This window comes from Desmodus rotundus, chromosome 5 (assembly GCF_022682495.2).
Source record: "Desmodus rotundus isolate HL8 chromosome 5, HLdesRot8A.1, whole genome shotgun sequence".
In the NCBI taxonomy this organism is placed as follows: Eukaryota; Metazoa; Chordata; class Mammalia; order Chiroptera; family Phyllostomidae; genus Desmodus; species Desmodus rotundus.
This window is the reverse complement of record NC_071391.1, coordinates 78,523,542-78,544,891: the sequence shown is the minus strand read 5'-3', so window position 1 is coordinate 78,544,891 and position 21,350 is coordinate 78,523,542. Positions and strand designations below refer to the sequence as shown.

At 36.2% G+C, this 21,350-nt stretch overlaps 1 protein-coding gene across 1 annotated transcript in view; it reads right to left on the bottom strand.

Annotated features, from left to right (window-relative positions):
• CUL5 (cullin 5) overlaps positions 1–21,350 on the bottom strand; it is a 102,615-nt gene that overhangs the window by 42,354 nt on the left and 38,911 nt on the right. The window contains exons 3-7 of the mRNA XM_024570721.3: positions 14,718–14,817; positions 11,044–11,220; positions 8,872–9,013; positions 7,136–7,281; positions 6,973–7,053 (exon numbers count right to left, since the gene is read on the bottom strand). Of these exons, the coding sequence (XP_024426489.1) occupies positions 6,973–7,053; positions 7,136–7,281; positions 8,872–9,013; positions 11,044–11,220; positions 14,718–14,817 (646 nt within the window). The remainder of the gene's footprint in view (positions 1–6,972; positions 7,054–7,135; positions 7,282–8,871; positions 9,014–11,043; positions 11,221–14,717; positions 14,818–21,350) is intronic.

The following is a 21,350-nucleotide window of genomic DNA, read 5'->3' as shown; positions in this document are numbered from 1 at the left end:
TACACTATAAATTTTATAAGGAAACTGTTCAGTCCCTATTACATATTTATTCATGGCCTCACACACAGCTGGTGTTTGATTTGGGGCAACTTTATTGTACAATGGACTATAAGGATTCTGAAGGATTTAATAGGAAAAAGTAAGGAAAGTAGTAAGTAAAATATTAAAAAAAGTAAAATGTTATTCAGAAGTGAATCAAAGAAAAAATGAGCAGAATGAGGTATATGAGTGAGGAAATACTCTTTATTGGCATTGAAGGACTCTTGCAGGACAGTATTAGGTTAGAAAAATAAGTTAGGGCCAATTATGAAGGGTCTTGAAAATCAGAGATGGAAAATGATACTTCAGTTTTTGAATGAAGAAGTAAAATAATGAAAGTGATGTTTATAAAAGATTGGCCTGAACACACAAAAGAAGAAATACCAATGGTCCATAATATGAATAAAGGTGCCTGAGCCTTATTAATAATTTTCCACATGGACATAAAAAAAATCTATGATAGTAGGAGATTGGCAAAATTAATACACTGACAAAACTCAGATCAGCAAAGATAAACAGGCACACTGTTCACGGGAGTAAGAATTACTATAACATTTCTGAAGATCAGTTTGATATTATGTAGCAATTTGTAAAAGGTGCATACTCTTTGCTTTGGCCATCTCTTTTCCAGGAAATTCCAAGAGAATGCCACATGTGAGAAAGATGTATGCATAAAGATGTTAAAAAGATACAGGCCTATAAGGACATTCCAGGAAGTATTATTTGTAAGAAATAAACTATAATAATGAATAAGAATTAACATGCCTATCATTAGAGGACTGGTTAGTTATCAATATATTATAGTACATATATGATAAAATATATACAGGTATTAAAAATAATGCTGAAATACAGATAACTTTCTTTCAAAATGCTAGAGGAAAGAAACAGAATGGAAGGAAGGGAAGGAGGGAAGGGAAGGGAAAAAGAGGGACCAACCAAGCCAATATGATAAAAATGATGATCACTGAAATACAAATATTTGAGGACTTTCATAACAAAGCTTTTTTTTTTAAAGAGAGTAATTATGGTACATATTTCTGTGTGTTGAAAAATCCTTTAGAAAACTTTTTGTTTGTTTGTTTGTTTATTTTCAGAGAGAGGGGAACGGAGACAGAAAGAGGGAGAGAAACGTCAATGTGTGGTTGCCTCTTGCACTCCCCCAACTGGGGACCTGGCCTGCAACCCAGGCAAGTGCCCTGACAGAGAATTGAACGGTGACCTTTTGGTTTGCAGGCCAGCGCTCAATCCACTGAGGAACACTGCCAGGGCTAGAAAACTATTTTATGTAGGCAAAAAGAAAGGAAGATTGCGTGATAGAGTTCTCTCCTTATTTCAAATGAGTCTTATCTTAACAAATGGGTCAGTTCTTAGAGGGCAGAGACCATGTTATTCCTCTTTTGTGTTACTTCCCCATCATTTACCAAAGTACTATATACAGTCAACCCTAAATATATTCTTGTTATTTGAAAAATACATCTTGAATGGAAAGGATAGTGATAAACCAACTCTCTCACCTTGTATTCCCTTTCTGTCTCCTTTTGCTAGCTTCCGTGAAGAAAAAAACCTTTTGCCATATGTCATCAATTCCTGTATTTTGCCTGAGATGAGCACAACTTCTAAATCCATAGCAATCTCTCCCCAGAGGTCTGCAAGGTGAAACACTTTAACTATCAGTGTGCTTGATGTTTTACCTTCCTCTATAGCAAAACTCTTCAAAGATGATGCCTGCCATAAAACACAGCAGGCACTCAGTAGTTGTTGAATGAATGAATGCATAGGTCTGTGAAGATGAAAGGTGGGACAGGCAGACTAAGTGATAGAGCAGAGTCTTCTTTAAGTGGTATTCAGTTTGAACAATTAATTCTACTTCACTGAAATTTAGTAAAAGGCAACAAGTACAGCTCTGATTAGTTTTGTAATTCTAATTAATAAGTTGCTTTTCCTCAGCTATAAAGCAGTTGAACTAAAAATTATCCTACATCTCTCCACTTTAAGATTCTACTTTTTCATTATCAACTAGTTACTTAACCATACATGGATATCTGTAACATATTCAAAAATTAATTTATTCCATGTTTGGTAGGTTATTCTCAAAATTAAATTATCTTGTACTTTCTAGTTTGATTTAGATTTCTTTCTTTTTTACCATTATAACTAGTGGTACTTGCTTCATTTCTAAACTAGTTACACATGTAACTCTTTACACAGAACAATGAAGAGTCAGATCAATTCACCCTTAACATATTAAAATACTAAAGGCAAACAACCACTCCCGTTAGATAATTTATGACTGTGACCTAGTACTAATCCAGTTTTATCAGTGCTCTGTACAGTGATTTGTAAAATTGCTCTTAGAATCAGTAAGCAACTATCTCTAAACCAGAGCCCTAACAGTAAAAACTACTATGCCAGACACTGCTTAAATGTTTTCTATACAGTCATTTCATTAAACTGTGACAACATAAGTGGGTATTATCCCATTTTACAGTTAGGAAAACAAGAAATAAAAAGGTTGAATAACTTGCCAAAGGGCACACAGCTGGTAAAATAGTAACAGTGAAATTCAAACCCTCATCTGGTTCCAACATGAAAGCCCCAAACCACTCTAAGATACTGCCTCTGTCTCCCTGTGAGTGCCCTAGTCACTGTGAGACATGAACACTTGCCACCACCAATCAACTCTCTATTCCACTGCTCTGTTATGCAGACAATCCACTTTATCCTAGTGTCACTATGAGGATAAGAACAAGGTCTGTCTTCTTATCCTCAACTAGCATGAGGCCTGACATATTTGAGGTGCATAACACATACTACCTGAATGCCTTCAAGGAATACCAAGATATATTGGACCACTGCCTAAAATACTAATAACCATAGAAAAAAGTAAAAAGTTATTTTGGTTAAAATTTTTTCCTCATTTTTTTTTTACTGTTATGTGTCACTTTTTGCTGTCACTGAGTCCCCTTCAGCAGCACAGCTCTGAAGCCTCTTACCCAGTTTTACTAATACACTGCTGCTCCTCTGCTACAGGCCCATCCAAAGATAATCAAACTCATTAGAATTGTGTGTCTAATTGGATCTTTGTGGGGCTAAGTTGCTCTCCTGTAAGTAAAAGTAGAAGAGCAAACCTGATAATATTCTTCATAAAAGAATAAGTGAATGCTCATTTAACACAGTAAAATGCATACATTATGCCAAAAAAACCCACCACGCTTAATGTTAAAAATTTAGGAGCACTCCCATCAAAGATTAGAGGACAAGGATTCCCAATATTATTAACACTTTTGTAAAATGTATCATTTAGTATTACATAGATTTTTAATCCACTGAAGGAAAGAGAAGATATTAATATTAGAATAAAGAAGCATCATTATTTGCAAATGATCAGATGCTTGGAATACCTAAGAGAATGCAAGAAAACTCTTATAAACCATAAACAAATTTAGTAAGATGCTAAGCACTTTAAGAACTCTACTTGAAATATACATCTGGCCTTTATTAGGCCTGGCCTCACAATTGGGTACTACCTAGGTGAGACTTACTCTATTATACAGAACAGAGTCCAGAAACTTTCTGTGTTTACTGAAAACTAATCAGGTTTAGATGATTAAGACTGACCCATACCAACTAAATTCAAAGAAGGTAACAAATAAACCATAATAATTTCCTAATTTTTAGAGATAAATATAAGTACCAAAAATGTACATACTTGAATCTTAAATTCTGGTGAGCAATGCTGTGCAGCCCTACATAAACTGATATGTAACTGTCCTCCATTAACAAGAATAGCCTAACAGATAAGTATAGACTAAAACTAGTATCAATAAAGCATTAAGATATGGCATAATGTTTCTGAGGGCTGATAATTCCTCTAAGAGGAAATTTGGGACAGTAAGTCTATTTTCAATGGTTTTTAGTATGAAAAGTGACTTGTGTCTTACTAGCTATTCCAATAATAGTGTCTACACTTTATATTAAATTAGAACCTAGGATTTGGTAATTTTTCAGTTTACTGTTCTTTCCATTACAATATACTTCACTTTAATACATTATCTCTCTTTCAAAATGAAACTGTAAACTAACAAATATATAGTAAATGTTATGTATACAGCGTAATGGCTTTAGTTCAGTGAGGTATGTAATATAGTAAAACATTAAGTCTTACATTCTCAATGTCAAAATTAATTCTATAGTTTTGGTGCATGTTGTTTCCTCTGCACCAAATTTTGCTATAATCAATGTTGTTAAAAGGAAAGTGTAACTTTTGAAGAAAAAGATATTAATAGTCCTTTGGAGGGGGTACAATAGAAGGTTTCCAAATTGCTATTAATTCTTTTCCTGTTGATTTTATAGTAATATTCACTTTGTGATCATTAACTTATATATATACTTTAGATTCTGTGCACTTTTCAGTACATGTCATATTTCAAGTAGAATGGTTGATTTTTAAAAATGAGCAGAAAATAAAAACTACACAAACAGACCTCTAACATCCCCAATAAAGTGCAATTTCTTTGGAAGCATGCTATATTGCACTTAGTATCTTTGTTGAAAAATAACAAAACAAAAACTTATCTTTAAACTCTACTATCATTCAGCTGGTGAGATGCTCACACTATTTGGTAGCTGTGGAAAAGCAAATTCATATCTCCTATTTCAAGTTTCTTCCCACTCTATGTAGATTTAAAAAATTGTTTTTAATTGATTTTAAAGAGAGAGGAAGGGAGAGAAAGAAACATTGACTTGTCACTTCAACTATCCATATACTCAGTGGTCAGCCGGACAGAACCCACAGCCTTGGCGCATTGAGACAATGTGCCAAACAACTGAGTGACCCTGCCAGGGCTTTAAGTGTGTTTTCAAGTAGAAAGGGGGTCCTCACTATTCTATTCAGGCTGTCATGTGTATTTGTTTATCTCTACCTTTCTCAATCTCTGTTTCTTGCTCTCTCTTATCCTTTCTTAGATGGACCTTTATAGTTGAATTTCCTTATGTTTAATATGGATATGCACCAATTAAGCTGTATAAACTGGAGTAGAAGAATAGAACAATTCTATCTTACAAAATTGTAACATTCCCCACCCAGATGAAATGGACACAAAAAAATCAAATCAAAATACTCAAATCCTGTCCTGGTCGTGCAAGCTCGGTTCGTTAGAGCATCATTCCAGTATGCCAAGGTCGCAGGTTTGATCCCAGTCAGGGCACATACAAGAAGCAACCAATAAATGCATTAATAAATGGAACAACAAGTAGATGTTTCTCTCTCCCCCGCTTCCTCCCCCTGTCCCTTCCCCAGTCCCTCTCTCAAAAACAACTAAAAAAACCCAAAAAACCAAAATAACCTCAAATCCCTCTAACTAAACTCATCTTTCTGTGCCTGCCTTCTCATATGTGCCATAATGGGGGAATCCATTAGGCAACCTTGCTATGTGCCCTGACCAGGAATTGAACCTGTAACCTCTCGGTCCAGGGGACAATGGTCCAACCAACTGAGCCACACTGGCTAGGGTCTAAGACTTATTCTTATACCTCATCTTCCTGTGGCAGCACAATTCTCCCAAGCTAAAGCCTCAAAAACAAAATTGACTCAATTCTGTCCAATACCTAGCCCCATCCATATGATAAAATGTTCTACTTCTGGAATTCTTTCTGCCTACCATTGTCATTTCCATTCCCTTTGCTACATCCCAATTTGTTACTCCTAATACCTTCCTTAAATTACTGTAAAAACCTCCCAACTACTTCCTATTCCCAGTTCTTCCCCACTACAATTAAACTTGCATACTGTCACTAGATTAATCTTCCTGAGGGACGACTTTTAGCACAGCATATTTGTTTAACAAACATTCAATGGCCTTCCCTGCCTCTGAGTAAAAAGTCCAAGCCAGCTTTAAAGTTCTATAGAGAACTTCTATAAACAACCACTAAGCCCTCTTTTCTGGCCAATATCAAAGTTATTTTAACCTCTGAAAGAGGAAATATACTGGACATTATGAAAAACAACATAAAACAAAAACAAGGGGGCAAAAAGATCCAACGCAATTCAATTCCTGAACAGAGTATAAACATGACTACCATTCAAGATGGAAGAAGCCAAAGAAAAGTTAAAAGGAAAAAAAAAATCAGAGCTGAAAAATGTTTGGTTGTAGGCCAACTAGAATGTTACTTCTTTGAATGTAAATCTCAATCTAATTCCTAGGTTCCAAAGACTGAAAGGAACTGGTGGAAATATTATTGTTATATTTTCCTTATAAAGATTATATATTCCTTATAAGGTCATTCTCCATGTAAAAGAAAATATCCAGGACAGGTATTGTAGTATGGCTATTACCTGTGATCATTTTTTTTAAAACAAGGGATTTCAAATATAGAGAAATAAAACAACATAAAAGACTGATGCTCGCTTATCAAACAATATTTTATCTCATGACAAGATGAAGTTTGAAATCATCCTCCCACAGGAAGAAATATCCCTCAGTAGTAATGATTCAGTAATCAGTACTGCAGTGCTTGCAGCCACTCCATGGAACATAATCACTGTAAATAATGAGAATCAACTGTATCTTCGCAGAGCATGTTTTACTTGTCACACAAACGCCACTACAATGGTCAACTTCAGATATGCATGACAAAAAATAAAGGAGACTTATTAAAACTTAAGTACATTAAATATAGTAAACTCTTGTGCAGGGATGGCAAATGGATTTTATCTTGCATGTCAGCTCTGAAAAACAATGTAAGTTTCTAAATAAGGTGTCTAGAAAAGCTGTGCTTTGGTTCGTTGGGAAAGAGTACTATAATCAATTAGTAATATTGGTCAGAGACAGATAAAGGATAAATAATGTTACTTGCATTATGTATTTGCCATCCCTGGCCTACTGTACTTCAAATAATCCCACAGAATATACAATTACAAAAATTACTTACTGCTTCCACAGAATTACATTCCCGTCTTGTTTCTAAATAACGTAGTGCTCGTTTTTCTTCTTCTTTTAATTTAGCATCTGCCTGTCCAGAGGCAAAATAGCAATCATTTTAAGAACATCAAGATATTAGCTCAAATTAGCACATATGTAAAGTTCTGACTTACATATTTCATATAATTCTGTACACCATTTTGCTGTAAATATGAGGGTGCCTGTGTTCTATAAAATCTCTCTGTTGAATCCAAGTATGCCTTCTCAAAATTGTCCCTATAAATTTGAAGCTTATCTTCAGGATTAGAACAAAGGTTAACTGAAAAAGAGAAAATAAAATTTTACTCTAATTATGATTCAAATCAGTATTTTGAGTACAGCAAATGAAATAACAAATATTGAGGAGCCATTATTTGCAAGGGCCTGACAATACTCAAGAAAACATAAGAACATGTAAGACAAAATCTTCTCTATAAAAACAACTTAAAAAGATAACAGCACAAAGTAGTACAGTGACAAACAGTATAAAGAATATGGACTATTTTATTTTTGAACAGGAAAAACAGTGGCATCTAATTGGATCAAGAAACCATTCACAAGTGAGATCTGAAATGCATCTTAAGGAATAAACTAGGATTTACATAGCTAGATCTCTCTAAAGTAAGTAAATATTCAGGAGAAAAGCACAAGGCCAAGTCCAGGTACAGGGACTAGGTTGTCTGAGGGGATTGTAAGGTTACTAGAAGATAAGGGTAAGTTAGGACAGCCTCAAAGCTCAGGCTAAGTAACCTGAATTTAGCATGGCAAAGCACTAAATGGGTGAGAAAAATACCATTTGCTCTGGCTGGCGTGGCTCAGTAGATTGAGTGCCAGCCTGAAAACCAAAAGGTCGCTGTTTTGATTCCCAGTCAGGGCACATGCCTGGGTTGCAGGTCAGGTCCCCAGTTGGGGGTGTGCAAGAGATTGCCTCTCCCTCTCTTTCTCCTTCCCTTCCCCTCTCTCTAAAAATAAATAAAATTTTAAAAAGAAAAGAAAAATACCAATAAACTAGTACTTAAAATTAATCTTGTGATGAGTATATGGGTAAAATGATAGCAAATGATCCTATAAGAAAGCTGTTTCAAAATTCCAGAAGTAGAGTTTAAAGAAGTCCAAAACGGTGGCAGGTGAAATCAAAGGAAATGTCAGGGACTTGGCTAATGAAAATCTAGATCTGATACCTAAAGAAATATGAGGGCAACAGAGAAAGCAAGTCAAAGATAACTAAAGGTTCATTAACATAAAAAATTCTTATTGACAACCATTTTGTGCCAGGCATTCTATATTCAGGGAGACACAGTGTCAACAACACAACTAATTACACTAAAGTACTATGACAGACAAGCATAGTACTATAAAGCAGTATGAGAGGGTCTAACTTAGTCTGGGTTTTAGGAAAGGAGTCTATAAGGAAATAGATGATGAGAATGAGAAGATAAAGAGGTAGGAGGAACAATATTCTAGTTAGAGGAATATCTGATCAAAAGAACAAATGAGAATGTCATTGTCAAAAATGGAAAAGACTGAAGACAAATGTACACATGGAATTAACTTACATCCTAAAAACATAACTAGAAAACCAGTTATCTTTTATAAGCTATAGATTCAAATATACATTTCTGTAACTTAAGCCACTAAAAAGATTCAGCAGCCAAAAAATGAGATGGAGAAAATGAATTATTAACCACACAAATAGGAATTTTTGTAGGTTACTTTAAAGCAGAATACCTTTTGTGTACTTTTAAAAGCATCTAGCACTATAAGTAGATGTGACTATATGCTAATAAATATAATTTTGACAGTACTACTCTATAATTGTCTTAGAATTTGCATGGAAAGAAAATTATAATCATGTAAGTTCAAAACATACCATAGGATTCTCTTACTCCAATGACCAGCTGAGAATCAAAAGCTTCTCCTAATCTTTCAGCATGCACTAGCTTCATCGCACTATCTTGGAGTCTGTTTTTTATATTTGAAAAGATTGACTCATTCCATGTATCAAGCATGAGCTGGAAAAAAAACCAAAAAACAAAATATGCAATCATTACCATTATTAATATACAAACTATATACGAGGTCTGTCCAGAAAGTATCCAGCTATGTATTATGAAAAATAGACATTTATTGAAGAAGATACAAGAAACATTGTACATAGGGCAATGACACCTCAATCCCCTTCAAAGTAGACACCTTGGGACCTCACACAGTTCTCAGGTCTTTGTAGATTGCAACCTGTACATGTTCAACATTCTCAGGTGTTCTGCTTGTTGCAGGCCTTCCAGAATGTGGATCACTTTCAACAGATTCTCAACCATCTTTGAAGTGTTTGTGCCATACTGTTATTTGTGCTGCACTCATTGCATTGTCCCTGAAGGCCTCTTGAATCATCCAAATAGTTTCCGCAGAGAAACATTCAAGATTAATGCAAAATTTGATGCAGAGTTGTTGCTCTACTTGCTCATTTTGAATGTGATGGCCACACAGTACACATGCTCACTCAACAGCCTCTACCATCCCTACTGACTAGTACAGTGAAGTCATTGCTCAAGCAAGTGCATTCCAGTCCACTCTCCTTGGCTGCCAGGTTATACGAACATCACGACCATTCCTGTTATATTAACAATGGCTGTACTTTTCCCAGACAGACCTTGTATACACAGTTCCTTCTTTTGCAAGGGGAGCAGCACTTTCTTTTATTTGGGAAGGGCTTGGGGGATGGATCTGGAGTTTGGAGTTCAGATGAGTTAAAATTAAGATGAGCGTCAGTCTTAGAAAGAGAAGGGTGGGTAATTTGATAGCTGAGCTAGGGTCAAAAAAAAATTAACTACAAACACTAAAAAAGGAATTAAAATTCTTAGGTCTACGTTCATTTGAATGCTTCAGGGAAGGAGTATATTTAAATGTGGTAAAGAATATATGGCAAATAGTCCTGGCTGGTGTGGCTCAGTGGATTGAGTGCCGGCCTGCGAACCACAGGGTCGCTGGTTGGATTTCCAGTCAGGGCACATGCCTGGGTTGTGGGTCAGGTCTCCAGTAGGGGGTGTGCAAGAGGCAACCACACATTGACGTTTCTGTCCCTCTCTTTCTCCCTTCCTTCCCCTCTCTCTAAAAATAAATAAAATCTTTAAAAAATAAAAAATAAGAAGCATCTAGAAGTGTTTTTCTTTTGGGGCAGATGGTGGTAGAAATTCTCATATTGTAGTTATTTCTACCACTGAAGAACCACTGGATATCTAAATTTTACAATAACCCTGTCAGCATTAGTACAAATTTTAAGGCTGGGGCAGTAATGCCTAGGATGCTACTTGAATGTCTGAATGCCTGAGTTTGTTGCTATAACCACTGTAGCAAGTAGTGAGTTGGTTAAAGATCACATGGGCTTTTTTAACTTTTCAAATCTGTGGTTTCATTAGAGTCTGACAAATAGGAAAATACACAATAAATGAGGACAGAGAGGTTAGTTCATTACTGATTGAGGAGCTGAAGGGGAAATCCAATTTCAGAGCTTATGTTTTTCCATTAAATCATGAGTTATTATTGGGCACAGAGCTTTTAAAACTATACAAAATATAAAAATAAACACAGAACATACTGAGTTTATTACAACTATAATCAAGTAAAAAAATTATAAAGATGATAGTAGTTTAGTCATGATTAAATACAAAGATAACAGAAGGTAACCTAATAAAAGGAGAGGTTTTTGAGATAGAATAAAAGCAAATGAATTTACAGCAAGGTAAAAGTACAAAGATTGAATTAGGAAATAAAATCTCAAAGATAAAACCAGGAAAAGGAGAAAGTAAAAGGAAAAGCAAAGGAGATAATGTTTGAAACACAGTTCTAAGCTTAACACCACACAAAAAGATGAAAGAAATTTAAAGCTAAAAATGAATGAAAGAAAACAGTATCATTCAACAAAACCCAGCAAGAGCTGGAAATTTATATGTGAAGTAGAAAAACCCACTTATGTAAATTAGTTTTAAAAGTCTTCAAATCATCCTTTCTAAAAAATACTAGAGAAAAAAATGGGAAAACTGACCTTTCGAACAATACCATCTTCTACATTTGATTTTTTATTGCCGCCCTGTTTACCCAATAAGGTAATCTCTAGTTGACAAAAAGGCTTCGGTAAAATATCACATTGTGTAAAGAATTTTCGCCATTCAACAATATATGCTTTTAGCAAAGCTGTATCATCTTGATGGCTCAGTACTCGCTGGAAAAAAGAAAAAAAGAATTTTACCAATTTGAAATACAGGTCCTTTAAAGAATACTAGAAAATTTTTATGCTATAAATTTAAAATACTTTATTTACTGTACAAACTATCTTATACTCAAAAGAAATTAAAACATATGTGTGTATATATATATCCAACAGGAAATTAAAATGTTCACATAGGCTTGTGATCATTTCACAATAAATACACATATCAAATCATTATGTTGTCTATCGGAAACCAGTAAAACCGTTATTAGTTAATAATATGTCAATTAAAACAGAAACCCTGTATCTATTAGTTGTCACCTTATCTTTCCCGTTGTCTCTCCCTTCTTCTATCTCCCAGCCCTAAGGAACCACTAGTTTACTTTCTACGGCTATATATTTGCCTGTTGTAGCAAGTATAAGTATTTTATTTCTTTTTATGGTAAATACTAGTTCATTTGATGGATGTACCATATTCTGTTTATGTATGTCCACTGGCAGACATTCGGGTTGTCTTCACCTTTTGGCCATCAGGAATAATGCTGCTATAAAAATCTGTGTACCAAAAAATGTTCACAAAAAACTTGTGTATACTCACAAGAATAAAAGAGAGAGAGCTCAAATAAGATCAGAAATGAGAGAGGAGACATTACAGCTGATACCACAGATAAACAAAGGATCACAAGGCTACTATGAACATTATATGCCAACAAATCTGACAACCTAGGAGAGATGAATAAATTACTATAAACGTACAATCTACCCAGAATGATTCATAAAGAAATAAAAAATCTGAATGGAGTAGTAAGGGGATTGAATTAGTAATCAAAAATTTCAACAAACAGAAGTCCAGGTCCAGATAGCTTCACTGGTGAATTTTATCAAGTATTTAAAGAAGAATTAATGCCAATCCTTCTAAAACTCTTCCCAAAAATAGAAGAGAAGAAAACAATTCTAAACTCTTACAAGGTCACCATTACTTTGACTCCAAAACCAGGCAAGGATGCCACAAGAAAAGAAAATTACAGGCCAATGTCCCCGATAAATATAGATGCAAAAATCCTGAAGATATTAGCAAACCAAATTCTACAACATATTCAAAAGATTACACACATGACCAAGTGGGGTTTATTCCAGTGATGCAAGAATGGTTCCACATTGGCAAATCAATCCATGTGATACACTACACTGACAAAAATGTATTAATATCATATGATCACCTTGATAGATACTGAAAAAGCATTTGACAAAATTCAACATCCTTGTATGATAAAAACTCTCAACAAGGTGGGGACAATGAGAACATACCTCAACATAATAAAGGCCATATGTGACAAGCCCACAACTAACATCACATTACATTCAATGGAGAAAAGCTGTAAGCTTTTCACCTAAGGTGAGGAACCAAACAGGATGCCCACTCTCACCAATCCTATTCAACACAATAGTGGAAGACCCAGCAGAGCAATTAGGCAAGGAAAAGAAAAACAAGATCTCCAAATTAGAAAGAAGACATAAAACTGTCACTATTTGAACGTGATATGATTCCACAAATAAAGGTTAGAATAAAACTTCAGTAAAGTGAAAGGGTACCAAATCAAAACCCAAAAATCTGCTGTGTTTCTGTACTGTTTGTGCTTCATAGCAAACTATCAGAAAGAGAAATGAAGAAAACAGTCCCATTCACAATGCATCAAAAAGAAAACAATACCTAGGAATAAATTTAACCAGAAAGGTGAAAGACCTACATTGAAAACCATTAATACACTGATGAAAAAAACCAAAGACACAAAGATGAAAAGATATTCTGTGCTCATGAACTGGAAGAATATTGTTAAAATGTCCATACATACCAAAGCAATTTACAATGGGGAATGGACAGTCTCTTCAATAAACAGTGTTGAGAAAACTGGACAGCAACATGCAAAAGAATACCACCTGACCACCATTTTACACCATACACAAAAATTAACTCAAAATGAATTAAGTAATGGGGAACGGGGGTGGATGGAAATGGAAGAATAACATGAGGGATAAATGGTAATGGAAAAAAACTGTTTTTAATGAATTAAAGACTGAAATTTAAGACCTGAAACCATAAAACTCCTAAAACAAAATATAGGTGGTAAGCTCCTTGACATCAGTGTTGGTGGAGATTTTCTGCATTTGACATCAAAAACAAAATTAAACATCTAAGACTACATCAACTAAAAAGCTTCTACACACCCCCCAAAAAATAGCAACAAAATAAAAAGGCAATCTACTGAATGAGAGAAAATATTTGCAAGTCATACCTGAAAAGGGTCAACATCTAAAATAGATTAAAAAAAAAATCATACTACTCCACCACAAAAAAATAAATAAAAAATGGACAGAGGATTTGATTGGACCTTTTTCCAAAGAAGCCATACAGATGAGCAACAGGTACATGGAAAGATGCTCACTATCATTAATCAGAGAAATGAAAATCCAAACCACAATAAGATACTACTTTACACCTGGTAGAATGGCTATTATCAAAAAGACAAGAAATAAGTGTTGGCGAGAATGTGGAGAAAAGGGAACCCTTGTGCACTGTTGGCAGGAATGTAAGTTGGTGCAACCACTATGAAAAGTAGTTTGGGGGTTCCTCGAAAAATTAAAAATAGAACTATCATATGATCCAGAAATTCCACCTCTAGCTATCTACTCAAAGAAAACAAAAACACTAATTTGAAAAACTCTATAGTCAGCCCTTCACATCTGCGTGTGCAGATACAGAAGGCTGACTAAGGGACTGAGCATCCATGGATGTTGGAATCTGCTGGGGGGATCCTTGAACCAACCCCTGCAGATAGTGAAGGAAGACTGAATGTACCCCCGATTTTCATTGCAATATTATTTACAATAGCCAAGATACGGAAACAACTTTAATGTTTATAGACAGATGAATGGATTAAGAATATATAGCTGAAATATTATTCAGCTATAAAAAATGTCTTGCCATTTGGAACATGAATGGAACTTGAAGGAAACTACTGTCAGCTTGTAAAGAGGTATTAGTTGAGACAAAAAATAGACTTATGTGGGCTGACATATGGCCAAAAATAAATGGTAGTGGGGAAATCTAAAAAACAGAATTTCTTTGTATCTTTGTTTTTTTAAAAATTTAATTTATTTGGGTTAAATTGGTTAGTAACCTTTATGTAAGTTTACCCTCTTTAACCTCCCCCGAGCCCCTTTCCCTCTGGTAACCACCATACTGTTGTCTATATTTACAAATTTGTTTTTTCATTTGTTGTTTATAACACCTTTTAATTGAGGATAATAATGTACTCTCTTGAAAGAAGTGTCGCTGAGGGAAGAAAAAGATATGACAATCATTTCATTAAAAAATTTTTTTAATGAATATATCAAAAGTCAATGTGACATTTAAAATTACTTTAGGAAGTTCTACATTTAAAATATTTCTCATAATATTCCTTGAGTAAGACCTTAAAACAAGCTTAATATAAAAATATAGAACTTACTGCCTGTGCTTGCTTAATAAACTCAAGAATATCTTCTTTTAAAGCCTGATGAATCTTTGCTGGGCCTTTATCATCCCAGAGACAGACTGCATGCACATCCCTATAAAAATAAAGCAGGTAAACAAACATTAACACTGGGACAAGAACAAAGACAAAACTCCTGTTTAGTTCTGTTTTAATACAGTTTCCATGGACCATGCTAGACCAAGCTAAAGGTGCTTGAATCCATTCATATGAACCAAGCATGTTTTGTTAAGTTGTCTCACACATTCGTTTATAGTTATTTCTTTGTCACTCATTGTTTTCTTTAAATCTCTGCTTACTGCATAAAATATTTTTAATTATAAAAGTATACTACTTCCTACCCCCCCTCCCCAAAGTGAACAACTGGATTGGCCAAAAAGCTCATTTGGTTTTAAAGTAAAAATAAAAGACACATTTTTCATTTTCACCAGTAACTTTATTGAATAGCGTATTCACTGTTTTGTTCCACTACCTTCTGCCTTCTTCCAGGCAACTTCATAATTCCATCTCCCCAAAACTTTTTATCTTTTTGAGCACAGAACTGTTCCAGGTGCCTTTTACACTCTTTCAGGGAATTGAAATATTTTCTATTAAGACAATTTTGTAATGACCAATATAAATGGAAATCCACAGGTGCAATGTCTGGTGAATACGGTGGATGAATCAGAGCTTCCCAGCCAAGCTGTAATAGTTTTTGCCTGGTCATCAAAGAAACACGCTGTCTTGTGTTATCCAGATGGAAGATTATGCATTTTCTGTTGACTAATTCCAGGCGCTTTTCATCTAGTGCATTTGGCTGGTCTAACTGGGAGAGTACTGGATGGAATTAATCATTTGGTTTTTCAGAAGGACCTTATAACAGAGGATTCCCTTCCAATCCCACCATACACACAACATCAACCTCTTTGGATGAAGACTGGCCTTTGGTGTGGGTGGTGGTGGTTCATTGTGCTTGCTCCACACTCTCTTCCGTTCCACATTATTGTAAAGTATCCAATTTTCATCACCCGTCACAGTTTGTTTTAAAAATAGAACACTTTCATTAGGTTTAAATGGAGAATCAAAGGCGGAAATACAGTCAAGAAGTTTTTTTATTTCTGCTTAGCTTAGGTGGAACTCAAACATCAAAGCAATTAACATAACCAAGCTGTTGCAACTGATTTTCAACACTTGAATTGGGTATTTCAACTATGTTGGCTGTCTCCTATGTGATATAATGTTGATTGTTCTCAATTAATGACTGTTATCAACTTCAACTGGTCTACCCAACTATGGAGCACCATCCAGCAAGATATTATCAGCAAGAAACTTTGGAAACCATTTTTGACACATCTGATCAGTCACAGCACCTTCTCCATACACTACACAAATCTTTTTTATTTTTCCATTTCAGCTGTGTTTCTTCATTTCTTGAAATAATAAAGAATATGCTGAAAATGTTGCTTATTTTCTTTCATCTTCAATATTAAAATGACTACACAAAAATTCTACCAGTTTTGACTATGAAATGACTACCAATTTTGATTACATTATTTTTAAATGCACAGTGAAATGACAGCTGTCATAATCTACCAAAAGTGTTTCGAATGAAGTTAAAGACAACAAAGTACTATTAGAGTCATCTTATAGAAAAAAACAACAGAACGAACTTTTTGGCCAACTATTAATATTTTCTTATGCAAAATGAGTATAAATCCTCTTAATTCTTCTTTAAAATTTTATTTATTTTTAGAGAAAGGGGAAGCAAGGGAGAAAGGGAGAGAAACATCAATGTGCAAGAGAAACATTGACTGATTGCCTCTCATACCTCCCCAAGTGGGAGCCTGGCCCACAACTCAAGCATGTGCCCTGTCCAGGAACTGAACCCAAGGCCTTTTGGTTTGTGGGACAATGCCCAGCCCACTGAGCCACACCAGTCAGGGCCCTTTTAATTCTTTAACACAATATATGTACACTAGCTTATCTTTTAGAAAAAATAGTAATTCAATTCTCATTACGGCAAATCTCCTACCTTCCCCATACATTTATTATTTACGCATTAATTACTACAGCTTCCTTTATTTAAAAAGACATAAACAACAACAACAACAAAAAAGCCCTTATAAACTGGTAGACAAAATCTTTAAACTTGTAAAGTTGACATATTTTACCCCAAGGACATTCATTACAGAAATATATTTAATATTAATACATATTCACAAAGTTGTTAATTACCAAGTTGTAGAGCAGGGAAACATAACAAAATGTAGTCTCATACTGAGCATTCTTTTATTCAATAAATACTCCCCAGTGACTTATTCAGTACCTTCTAGAGTTTCTGCTATAAAAAATGTCAAATAAGTCTAAATAAAACATCTCCAAAAGCTCCAAAATTGTAAAATATCAATGGCCAAATAGTTTGTTTTATATTCATATTCTTAGGAACATTATAATCCAAAAGTTTGTCTGCATATTAATTTGAATTTGCATTTGTCAACTGTTAAATTCAGCTTAATAGTAGTATCTAGCCCAGTGCCTAGGAAGCAGTAAGCACACAAATATTTGTTAAATAACAACATAATAGGTAACATCTGACAGCTTAAAGTGTGCCAAATTCTAATCTAAGCTGTTTTAACTCATTTATTCTTCCCAGCAGCTTTGAAGGAGTACTATTTTTATTGCCATTTTACAGATGTGGAAACTGAGGCAAAGAAAGCTTAAGGAACACTCCCAAGAGTACACAGCTAGTATATGGTGGAACCAGGCAATTGGGCTCCAGAGCCCAGACCAAACCATTTCCCCAAATTTACTCTTGCAGTCCTCCAATCCATCCAACAAACTGTAGCCAAAGTAATCTTTATAAAACTAAGAAGTCTTATCATATTACCTCTACAATTAAAATCCTCCAATGGTTTTCCATTTCTCTTTGAATAAAGTACAGAATGGTTAACTGACCCTTATAATATGTCTGCAATCTCACCCTACACCTAAAGGAATCTACAGTTGGAAAGAAGAAACTCATACAAAAGCAGATTGATTATAAATCAACATGTTTACAACAATTACTATGCATAGAAACACAAGGTGTAAGAGGGCAGTGGAAGAATATTTTATGAAGAGGAAACAATGAGTAAAGAACTGTGGATTACGATGGTGTTTGCAGTAAACTATAAACAAATCAATGCAGTTAGTGTGTGAAGTGCAGAGTGAAAAGCGCAGAGTGAAGAAATTAGGCGAACTAACCTTATTTTATCCCCTACATTCACTCACAGTCCTATTGTAACTATCGCATAAATGCCACTCCAATTTGGATATTTCCATCCATCACCACTAGCATAATCAAAATCACCATCATCTCTTCTTTATAATAACAAAAACCAGTATTAATTGGCTGCTTACTATGTGCCAGGCACTTTACAAATACTGACTTGTGTTCGTTTAGGTTTTCCAAAAAGCATATGGGATTAGAAGAGCAAGACATTTACTCAGGGAAAGGCCTGGGAAGGAAAATGGGAGGTGAACTACAGAAAGCTGGTCAAAGGATAAGCCTACAATGATGATCTACCAGCGGTGTCCAACATTATGGCATCTCTGGGCCACACTGGAAGAAGAAGTTGTCTTGGGCCACACGTTAAATACACTGTGACACAAAATCACAAAAAAAATCTCAGTGTTTTAAGTTAATTCATGACTTTGTGTTGGGCCACATTCATAGCCATCCTGGGTCATGCGTTGGACACCGCTGTATCCCTGCAGGGAAGAGCAGAAAGTAAGGTTAAATAGCAAGAATAATACACCGTATGTGTAGTTCTAAGACAGCCTGATAAAGCTTGGAGAATTGTGGATCAAAAGTCACTAATCAGAGGAGATCCAGGCCTCCCTGAAATAAGACTACCTTAGTATCCTTGTGTATTCAAACCACTGCTGGGTACATGTCGGAAGGGCTCAAATGTGACTTGCACCTCATGAGGCAAGAGGGAATGGTGTGGTGAAGGATGAGGGTTAGAGAGTATCTACCAGAAAATCTTATCCAAGGAAGAATCAAACTTGATAATTTAATATACCTTCTCTAGTTCCCTGTTCCAACCTCCAGGAAACCACATCCATGCACACTGGTGGGATGGGAGGAGATGCAGAACAGGCTGGTCCCACATCCACAGGTGGTGGATAAATCAGGAGCAAGGAGTCCCAGACCCACACCAGGCCACCCAGCCCAGGGATCCAGTGCCAGGAAGATAAGTCCCCATAACTTCAGGCTGCAAAAAACAGTGGGAATTGAGTCGGGGGGGAAGAAACTCTCGGGGGTCCCAAGCAGTTCCCCTTAAAGAACCCATACATGGACTAACACAGACTCACTCCCTCTGAGCTCCAGCACTGGGGTAGCAGCTTGAAAGGCACAAGCAGCATACAGAGAGGAAATGAAGTGTCAGGCATCAAAGCAGGAGCTGAGGGGCAGCTTTCTCCCAGACAGAAAGGCAAGCAGGGCCATTGTCCCTTTTCTGAGTTCTCCCCCCAGAGCCACAGAGATGGCAGGTGGTTGCCATATCTGAGACTCCATTAACCTGGCTAACACTGTTTGCCCTGCCCTGGAGATCCCACCTTAGCACCCAACTTACTGGCCCACCCAAACTATTAACTGTGACTTTTCCATATGAATGGCTGGTCTTGGCTCATGCTTCACAACTTCCTAAATCCTGTCAAACAAGCAATAGCCTCCAGCCCCCATACATTTGCTAAGTGGCCCCAGGTCCAGCACTAGCAGCAGCAAGCCTAGGTTCACAGCTTGGCTTTGCCTGGGAATCTCCAAGCCCAGCACAAGTAGTAGCCATCTCAGATTGCTTTATAGCTCATGCAGGATGGCTCCAGGCCAAACAAAGGAAGGGGCTGACCTTGGCCCACGCCACCCAAGAAACCCAAGATCCTGTGCATCCAGTGGACAGATGCAGACCACGCTAGAGCAACACCACCCTGCCCCTGCACAGCTGATCCTCTACGGAGGGCAGAGGTTGCTGGCCAGTGGTCATAGCCAGTCCTTGCAACTAACTGGCCTGAATAAATCTTCCCATTGACTTTCCAACAGTAATCAAGGCTCAAATACAAGAAGAAGGTGTACGTGGCTCACACAAAGGGCGCACCTCAAGTACCCCCTAGGGCGATAGGGGAGGCTATGGCACTGGACCTTACAAAACATCTATTACATTAGGCCACATTACCAAGACAGGGAATCATAGCGGCTCTACTTAATAGATAGAAACAAACACAAAGAGGCTACCAAAATAAGGAGACAAAGAAACATGGACCAAATGAAAGAAGAGATCAAAACTCCAGAGAAAGAACTAAGAAAGGGTAGATAAGCAATGTATCCGGTACAGAGTTCAAAACACTTGTTGTAAGGATGCTCAAGGAACTTAGTGAGGACCTCAACAGTATGAAAAAGATTCAGTCAAAAATGAAGGATACAATAATTGAAATAAAGAACGACTTACAGGGAAAAAGCAGTCAAGTGGATGAAGCCAAGAATCAAATCAATGATTAGGAACATAAGGAAGCAAAAAAACACCAATCGGAACATCAAGAAAGAAAATGAATCCAAAAAAACAAGGACAGTGTAAAAAGCCTCTGGGGCAACTTCAAGCTGTCCAACATTCACATCATAGGGGTGCCAGAAGGAGAAGAGAAAGAGCAAGAAAGTGGAAATGTATTTGAAAAAATAGTGAAAGAAAACTTCCCAATTTGGTGAAGGAAATAGACATGCAAGTCCAGGAAGCACAGAGTCCCACACAAGATGGATGCAAAGAGACCCACTCCAAGACACATCTTAATTAAAATGCCAAAGGTTAAAGACAAAGAGAGAATCTTAAAAGCAGCAAGAGAAAAGCAGTCAGTTACCTACAGGAGAGTTCCTAGAAGACTGTCAGCTGATTTCTCAAAAGAAACTGCAGGCTGGAAGGGACTGGCAAGAAATATCAAAGTCATGAAAAGCAGGGACCTACAGCCAAGATTTCTCTACCCAGAAAAGATATCGTTTGGAATCGAAGTGCAGATAAAGAGCTTCCCAGACAAGAAAAAACTAAAGGAGTTTATCAAAGAGACTACCAAAAGAGGCTATCCATTTTAAAGCCTACCAAAAGATAGCCTCTTTCTCTAATGGTTTCATCATCACGAAACCATTATTATATGAAATGTTAAAGGGACTTATTTAAGAAAAAGAAAATCAAAATCACGCACAATAAAGTGGCAAAAAATACATATCTATCAACAATTGAATCTAAAAAACAAACTAAGCAAACAAGGCGAACAGAGACAGAATCATGGATCCAGAGAGTGTTTTGATGGTTGCCTGATAGGAGGGGGTGTGGGGGAATGAGTGAAGATGTGAGGGAATTAAGAAGTACACATAGGTAGTTACAGAATAGCCATAGGGATGTAAAACACAGTATAGAAAATGGTGTAGCCAAAGCACTTATACGCATGACCCATGGACATGAACAATGGTGTGGGGACTGCCTGAGAGAGTGGGTGCACAGGGTGGATGTGGGCAAAGGGGGAGTAAGTGGGGCAATTGTAATAGCATAATCAATAAAATATAATTAAAAATAAAATAAAAAATAAAATTTACTAAACAGTAAT